At 38.0% G+C, this 9129-nt stretch overlaps 1 protein-coding gene across 1 annotated transcript; it reads left to right on the top strand.

Annotated features, from left to right (window-relative positions):
- The first annotated feature begins 1762 nt into the window (after positions 1–1762).
- Positions 1763–8251, top strand: etfb (electron transfer flavoprotein subunit beta). Its single transcript, XM_044208369.1, has 7 exons — positions 1763–1925; positions 3732–3890; positions 4442–4600; positions 5359–5421; positions 6212–6370; positions 6565–6780; positions 7579–8251. The coding sequence occupies exons 1-6, from the start codon at positions 1872–1874 to the stop codon at positions 6733–6735; spliced, it is 765 nt and encodes a 254-aa protein (XP_044064304.1). The 5' UTR covers positions 1763–1871; the 3' UTR covers positions 6736–6780; positions 7579–8251.
- Positions 8252–9129: the final 878 nt, after the last annotated feature.

The raw sequence follows: 9129 nt of genomic DNA, 5'->3' as shown, positions 1-9129 counted from the left end.
TATATAAAACCTTTATAGGTATGAGACAGAAACAATATTATTATTGATCCACAGAGAATTATAACTTCAGGTGAATTGCAGAATGCAGCGTCTCTTACATCCCACTTCAAAGTTCATTTTTAAGTTGAGGTCTTTCTTCTGGTTATTTTAATTCAAATTTTTAACGCTGTTTCGCCATTACTTTGTCTGTCATTGTAATGTTATGAAGTTTATTATTTATCCAGGGAAAGTCAACTCTTCCAGCAACACTTAAATGGCAAAGTGTATATAAAGTGCCATGCTCAAGGGTGATTCAGCCTGTGGTGGAAGAAGTATTGAAATCAATTTCTACTTAGTGATACCACACTATAGAAATACTCAAATACAGGTAAAAGTCCTGCATTCAAAATTTCAGTCAGAAAAAGTACAAAAGTATTATCAGCAAAATGTACTCAAAATATCAAAAGTAAAAGTATTTGCTTATCAGAATGGGCTCTGTCATTGTTATATCAGTATATTACTATTATTAATGATGCATTAACATGTAAACAGTACTTTAATGTCGTAGCTGGTTGAGGTGGAGATAATTTTGAACGCTAAATATACTTTTGGGTAGTTAAATCTATAACAGTATCATATTTTATATACTGATCACATGTTTTGTTTGTAAAATCTTGATCTGAAAAGTACATAGCTATCAAATAAATGTAGTGGAGTACAAAGTACAATATTTGCCTCTGAAATGTAGTGGAGTAGATGTGTAAAGTAGCATAAAATGAAATTAAGTACCTCAAAATTGTACAGTTAAAGTACAGTACTTGAGTAAATGTACTTTGATACACTCCACCACTGGCTTTAGCAGGTGTTTGCTGAGGGATTTTGACTTAGGCTACTTACCAAGATTGTCAACAGACGTTGCTCCCTGCCTTGAATATGTGCAAAAGCAAAATGGCATACATTGGTCCACTCTGACAATTTTAGGTTGGCCACATAGGTGGTGAAAAAAGCAGATGATCCCATACATCTTCAGCTGTGATTAATCTATATCCATCTCTCTGTTTGTTTATGTAAATCAAAATACAAAAACAATTTACAAAACAAGAAAGGGAACAACAATCAATTTAATTAAATCAGTCAGAAGATATGAGCACATTTTGGAGAGAAAAAGAGAAATGGAACAAGAGCAAGGCAAAAACAAATATACAAAAAGCCATTAAAATAAAAGATATCATGACTTATCCATATGCATTTTTTTTACACATCTTTGTTATTAAAAGACCTGTTCTCCTAGGAATAGCCAGACACGATTGAACAATAAAAATAATAAATTAATCTTAAAATCATAAACTGTGATCATAAGTTAATACATGCTTATGTGTCACTTGACATGTGTCATTTAAAGCTCAATTGACTTGACTCATTATGTCACCGTTTGCCGTGAACTTTGCCCCACATTGAACGGAACGTTTCTTCTTCGGGTTTTGTTTACGACATAGAAATGAGGAGCACCACATTATCCATGTAGGTGATTTGTCGCAATTCCCTCAGTTTGAGCAATTTAAAATCAAGTAATCGACAGTGGGCATTAAGAGGGATTTAAGATGCTTTCCCAAAAATCCTAATTTTAATTATCATTCACTTACTGAAACCACGGCACCCATTGACGTTTTGTTGACTTTAACAACGACTTTAAGCGCGTCTCAGCCAATGAATGTAGTGAGCGTTGATTTATGTCATCTTCTCATTGGCTGGAATGGTAGGCGGGCCCCTCAGCTTCCTCCCCCGGAATCACCCTAAAATAATTCCGACCTCTCCTCCTTGGGTGAAGGTTCATTGCGGTGACTCTGTCACGTTAGCTGTCTTCTACTGCCTAGTTAAACGCTTCATCTATAATGTCTGGCCGTGTTCTCGTTGGAGTTAAGCGTGTAATTGACTACGCGGTTAAGGTAATATTCTTCACACGTTTAAAAAATGTTTTTTTCCTGTGCTCACTCGCTTGACTTTCTGTGTTCTGCTAGCTAACGTTAGCCAGCTGACGCCAGCCGGCCGTGGCACAAGAGCTAAGGAACCCAACTAACATTTTGACAGATAACCTGTCTGTCTGCAGCTAAACTCACATGGTCACTTTACAGGTTGCAGCACGATGCATAATGTAGATTATTGTTAGCAACGCTGCAATATATGACTTCTTGCTCGTTACCTGAATGAATAGCTGTCTATCTAATAGCTAACTATTTTAAATTAGTGTGTAAGACAATGATGTACGCTGCAGTCACACAAATATTCTTTCACCTTTTAGCGAGGATGAAGCGTAATTATAATCAAAATGTGTTTGCCGCTGTTTCATGTGACAGCTTACTTCTGTTCCCAACATTATCAGACATGATAAAAAATATTGTGAGTCAGGAAAAACATTTTCTGTGGTTTGGAAAACACCAGTTTTTGCATGTTATGTATGCTGTATGTAGAATTATTTATATTCTCAGCATTATGTTTCACATACTGATCTGGCTCCATTGTTGTTGTGAGTATTTTGTATGTAAAGTTATACATATGATACAGGTACACTATATGGCTAGAAGCATATGGACACCCTAGATTACATACTTTGTATTCTTTTGGTCTGTGGCTGTGTTTCATGGGTCCCTTAAGTCCGTTTCCTTAGTCCCTTAGTTTTTGTTTCAGGGAATCTTAAAGCTACAGCATACAATGCCAATATGCAGACAATAGTTTGCTTCCAACAGTTTGGTGAAGACCCTTGTCTGTTTCAACATGACAGTGCCCCCGTGCACAAAGCCAGGTCCATAACACAATGTTTTTTCCAGATTGGTGCAAAAGAACTTGACTGGCCCAGCATAGAGCCCTGACCTTAACCCCACCGAATGCCTTTGGTATGAATTTGAATGTGAGCCAGGCCTTATCGTCCAGCGTGAGCACCGGTGCCGGACCTCGCTGTTGCTCTTGTGACTGACCTCGCCGCGAGATCAAGCAGGTCATAGCAGCACACCAGTGCCCATGGTTTTGGAATGAAACATCCACATACTTTGTTTGGGTGTCCACATACTTTTAGCCATTTAGTGTAACACCCCGCAGAACAGTATCGGGGATCCCGTGGGTCCTTGAAATCCTTGAAAGTTTGTGAATTTGAGGGGAAAAAATAAAGGCCTTGAAAGTTTTTGAAAATAAACATGGGTCATTGAAAGTACCTGAATTTATATATTTTGTGCAAGAATAGAAATAGTTATTTAAATTTTTTTTAACTTAAAGTAACATCACTGCAACACAGCACAATTGAAGAGTGTTCACACATTCAAAACTCTCTCTCTCTTTAAATGTTGTCTGTGAACTTCTGTAAATTATTATAAAAATTCTCAATGTTGTAATAGTAATTAACCTTGATCTGTGTCTCAAACTATGCCGTATCGGGTCCTTGAATTTGATAGAATTGGGCCTGGAAAGTCCTTGAAAAGTCCTTGAATTTGATAAATAGTAGTAAAACTATGCAGAGCAATAAAAGAGGAGATGAGAGCTCATCCAAAAATGAAGACACATTTTGCCAGCTACAGGGCTCCTGTTTAAACATGCATCACTAGATGTTTTGCCTTTTCACCTTTAGACACTTTGCTGGCTCACTTCCTGTGTGAGTCTCTGTCATATTGTCTGACAGCTTGCCCTAGAATCCAGGCTATCCGGATTGTTTGTCATCTGGCACCCCCGTAGTGACTCTGTCACGCGGCCTTCTTCCCCCTCAGATTCGTGTGAAGCCGGACAACAGTGCCGTGGTGACGGATGGTGTTAAGCACTCAATGAACCCCTTCTGTGAGATCGCTGTGGAGGAGGCGGTCAAGCTGAAGGAGAAGAAGCTTATTAAGGAGGTTGTGGCTGTCAGCTGCGGGCCACAGCAAGCACAGGTGGGTGAGATGGGGCCAGACTGCACCCCTGCCTTGTTAATCAATGTCCTGGAGAAATACAATGTGGTGTGGCAGGTTGCCTACTATTGGAGGGGTTCTTTCTTTCACTCTTTTCATAATAATTATTATACTTTTTTTTGAACACCAAACCAGAGTGCAGGCCTGGCCTATATTTACTTATTATGTTTTTTATTTAAATAAATTGTTGTAATCCAATGTATATAACTGTATATACATACTGAATAATTACAACAACCAGTGACGTATAACCAGGATTCCAGGTCCATAATGTTTAATTAGTCATACTGTTAATCGAGGCAAATTTCAGGAGCGAGCCAAAGTGAGAAAGGAAGTATTATGCACGGATGTATTTTTAAAGAAGTTATTGTTGCATTTATTAATATGAAGATAAACGTGGTATAAATTTGAGGCCCTACTTCATTGTGTTTTAATCATTTTGGTAACACATTTTAATTGGGCGGGCAGCACCACCCAATTATTCTAACTCCCCCTAGTACAAGTTCTTTGACCCGTATTTCTCCCTCACTTAGGAAACCATCCGTACTGCCCTTGCCATGGGAGCAGACCGTGGCATTCATGTGGAAGTGACTGGGAAAGAGTATGAAACCCTGGGACCCCTGCAGGTCTCCAAGATCATGGCTGCTTTGGCCAAGAAGGAGGACGCTCAACTCGTCATCCTTGGCAAACAGGTTAAAAAAAACTCACTCGACAGCACATAATAACAGTAATATGAACATTAGCACAACATTAAAGGGACAGTTTACCCCAAAATTAAAAATACAGATTTTTCCTCTTATCTGTAGTGCTATTTATCCATCTAAAGTGTTTTGGTGTGGGTTGCCGAGTTTTGGAGATATCGGCCGTAGAGATGTCTGCCTTTTTTTGAATACAATGGTACTAAATGGCACTCGGCTTGTGGTGCTCAAAGCACCAAAAACTACATTTGAAACTCAACAGCAATGTTTCTTTCCCAAAATCATGACCCCGGTTACTCAAGATAATCCACAGACCTTGTTGTGAGCAATTTCATGTAGGAACTATTTTCTTTCTACCAAACTACACCCGCCAACCGTATCACTGCGCAGAAGGAAGAGTGCGGCGATACAGCGATACTGCTAGCTCACCTAACACCACTGAGATAGCTAACATTACAGATCAGCAGAGGAGGACGCCATTAATGTTTACATCCTGCGTCACGAGCACGAACCTCTTGTTTGTGAGTAGATGCACGCTTCCTTGTAAGAGGAAAAACGTATTTTTGATTTTGTCCCTTAAGATTGATATATATTAATTATATACAGTGTATATATACAGTATATCCTATGCATGTAAATCCTCTCTGTCCTCATTTACAATCAGGTAACACTTCCTGCTCTCATACTGTGATGAATACCCAGTTTTCTGCACTACTGTTACCTTAATTTAATGACTTGTGTTGCTTTCATAGGCCATCGATGATGACTGCAATCAGACTGGCCAAATGACAGCAGCTTTACTGGACTGGCCTCAGGTGAGTTCTAACTTGAATGCAGTTATTCTTTACAGGACCTAGCAAACATGTCCCAAAGATAAGAACAGTCAGATTACCTCAGTTTCAATTTTTTTCCTTTTGTCAAATGTGTGACGTAGCAGTGCTGATATCAGGCTATGCCCCTGCCCAGTCTGCCTTATCAAAGTTAGCGGAGACTAGCTTATTTTGTGTGGTGTGTTACAACAAAATGTTCTAAATAAATAACAATGTTTAAATTCAGAAGTTTCTTGCTTCCTTATTAAGTTTATACAGTTAGGCAAACCCAGGATGCTCAGTTACAAAACGATTAGACTATTCTATGCATCTTAAAGAAAACCGAGACTATACTAGACAAAACACTTTATTAAAAATGTTGCATACAGCTATATAAGAAAACTTAAACTAAACTATAGGAAAAAAACAAAACTTTCTTCCCTTCATTCCACTATTCTCATGCATACACACTGGACACATAGCCTGCCTTGCACTCCCTGTTCCCCACCCACATGCCCCCAGACACACCTGGCAGAGATCTGCACTCTGAGTGCACTCTTCTAGTTACTACTGTTACCAACTCCCTGAGCTCTTATAGTCAATAGTTCATTCTTAAGACACATTTGTCCTGGATTTGTTCCAGTTAAAGTGTAGTTACACAGTCCAACCAGCAGATGGGAACACATTGACTGTCTCTTGACCAGTTTCCCTGTTTTCCATATGGAGCGTTTTGTCAATAGTTCTTATTGTTTGTGTATTTAATTGTATGAATTCGTACTGTATCTTCATATTGCAGGGTACCTTTGCATCAGAGGTGTCACTGGAAGGAGACAAGGTTAAAGTGGTGAGAGAAATTGATGGTGGCCTAGAAACTATTAAGATCAACACACCAGCAGTCGTTACTGCAGACCTTCGACTCAACACCCCCAGATATGCCACCCTGCCTAATATCATGGTAGGTAGCAGGGACATGTGGTCAGAAACACAAGAGGCAAGAAGAAGGCATGAAATACTCAGAAAATGAAACTGTAAAAAAGACACAAGGCCCATTTAAGTAAATATATATAAAACTTTGATTCTATACAGCATTCACTTTTCATAGATAGACTAGATTGACAGTACCCTTCTCTTGTGTTTTCCAACTTTCAGAAAGCCAAGAAGAAGAAGATAGCTAACATGAAGCCTGCAGACTTAGGGGTGGACCTCACATCACGGTTGGAGGTGTTGAGAGTGGATGAGCCCTCACAGAGACAGGCGGGGATGAAGGTGGAGACAGTGGACGACCTGGTGGCCAAACTGAAGGAGGCAGGGAGGATATAGAGGCTTTAGGGGCATAAGCAGGGGAGCGCAGAACTTAGCAGAAGGGTGAGTACCACTGTATCTGTCAATGTAGAGCCTGATCGAAAGTAGATTATTATAACTAACTAAATATATCAGTACACGTCTTGAGCAAGGATCCTGCAGATTCAGTATCAAACAATTTGCAATGATTTGTAAAGATGTACTTTATGTCAGCTAGCAATAATTTTCATTGACAATTCTGTGATTTTTATTTTTTTTTTATTGATTGATCGATATAGAATATCAAATAGTTTAGTCTATAAATTGTCAGAAAAAAGTGAAAAATGTTCATCAGAAGTTCTCAGAGCCCAGTGATGTCAAATGTCCTGATTTGTCCAACCAACTGTCAAAAACCCATAGATATTCAATTTACAATGAAATAGAACTGAAAAAAGCAACTCGTCGCATCAGAGAAGCTGGAACCAAAGAATGTTTGATGTTTTTTCTATATGACATTCTTCAGTTTCTTCTGTAGAATCCATTGTAGCAACCTATAAATTCCATCACTTGGAAAAGTTTTGGGGAAAAAATCCATTTTATATAGCATAACATTAAGTATTCATATATTCCGTATTTATATTTTGGGGTGGGCAATGTGCCAAGTATTCAAGCTTATTTATGCAGTGCAGCAAAGTTACCTCTAGTGATGATTGATAGAATTGTTTGCTTGGAATGTTAATGTTATATCCTTTTATATCACCATCACCTCATTGTTAAAAAAAGTATTATGTTTCTTGTGGTGAAAGAAGCAAAACGAATTTAAGATTTCAATTGCAACTCCTGTTTTGAATTAGATATCTACATTCTCTTCTCTCCTTGCAGAACTCTAATGAATAACTGGACTGTGTTACATAAGCACACCCGGAGGACTATCTTGTGTATCGGTCTAATCCCTCTGAGACTGTGACTCCTGAGAAAATGCAGCTAGGTACTGACAGGAGAGGAGGAGTACTGAGAAACACTGTCCTGCAGCAAACCCAGACAACCCCAAAAGGAACATGTAGTCTTTCATTGCATTTTAACTTACACGGGTGGTTCATCTGTATCACAGGCTACTAATCTTTAGACCAACAGTCTTTATGCAATAATTTAAACCAAGAAACTTCCTGTTATTCATGCTGCTGTTTGTATTGCACTGTGTATTAACACCACCAGTACGATGCACTTCACCAACAGTTGCTTGACTCAGTTGTTTAATGTTGTATAGCTGTAGTCACACATGTTCAGAGGTGCAGTTTTTGTAAATGATATATGTAAATATGGACCCGAACATGTTGGGATGATTATGTCCTTCAAGATTAGTGTCATATCTACTGGTAATTTGTATAGTTTGTGTAATTGTAACTGGGTTTCAGGACTGCCTAGGTGGTGTCTCTCAGTATGAGCAAGGGGAGATGATCAGAAATCTGAATTTTACCATAAGCGCCTCAAATCTGTGTTGATTGTACAGAACATTACCATGACAATAAAGCTGCCAGTGTTTTTCATATCTAAATACACGCGTGACTGTTCTTTTGGCACTTCTTTTGGTTTGAATTTAAAATAACAATTCCCCACAGGCAATGTACTGTCAAAAAATTAGATTTATTGGATCAAGTGTTCCATCCTGGTGGATTATACCTTCATGAAGGTTATAATGTTCAGTTTTTGTTGAAACTGTTGTTGAGAGATGTTGATTCAACTATATTAGGCTGCAGTCTGTGCTGCTGTTGAATCGTATACTGAGGGGTGTTTCTAACATTTAGCCTGATATGAATGGGGTGGACAAAATATTAGAAACACAAGCACCACAAATCTCCAAAATAACTGTAAAGTCGAATCAACACCTTTCTAAAGCTGTTTCCAACAAAAACTAAACATTGTAACCTTAATGAAAATGGAGACCCAAAGTGTTCAATTTTAAATATAACCATGAAATAGTGAAATAATTCAACACATTTTTAAAACTCAGCTCATTATGAAATGTTATTTCGTCTTGCTTCTTTTCGCATTAGCAGAGTTTATTTCAAGTCATTTTTATTTCATTGCAGCAATTTTTGTTTCAAAAACATGATGGGCTGTTTCATTCAGGCCAAAGCAACAGACTCTTCCAATGTTGTTTTAATTATGAAATTAAACGGTCATTGGGGGAAAATGGCATTGTGAAATAAGAAGCAGACTGTGAAATTTTAGAAAATTTTAAGAAAAACAGCTGGAATTAAACTTATTGTGGAAAGAAGTGGGATAAAATCTCATAATAATGAGCTGAGTTTTAATCATTTACTGGATTATTTTACAATGTCATGGTTATATTACATATTGTATAGTATTTATTCGTGATTATTAATTTCAAAGTGTCATTTATTTTACACTTTAGGTCTCCATACGTGAAGG

Source organism: Siniperca chuatsi, linkage group LG9 (assembly GCF_020085105.1).
Source record: "Siniperca chuatsi isolate FFG_IHB_CAS linkage group LG9, ASM2008510v1, whole genome shotgun sequence".
Taxonomy (NCBI): domain Eukaryota; kingdom Metazoa; phylum Chordata; class Actinopteri; order Centrarchiformes; family Sinipercidae; genus Siniperca; species Siniperca chuatsi.
Note: the sequence above shows the minus strand (reverse complement) of the source record. Positions and strands in the feature narration are given on the sequence as shown.

Bases quoted from the DNA above. Each gene is read 5' to 3' on its own strand.
- etfb (XM_044208369.1), top strand. From the start codon at position 1,872: ATGTCTGGCCGTGTTCTCGTTGGAGTTAAGCGTGTAATTGACTACGCG. The intron at 1,926-3,731 runs GTAATATTCTTC...CTTCCCCCTCAG, and splicing joins TAATTGACTACGCGGTTAAG to ATTCGTGTGAAGCCGGACAA. The intron at 5,422-6,211 runs GTGAGTTCTAAC...TTCATATTGCAG, and splicing joins CTTTACTGGACTGGCCTCAG to GGTACCTTTGCATCAGAGGT.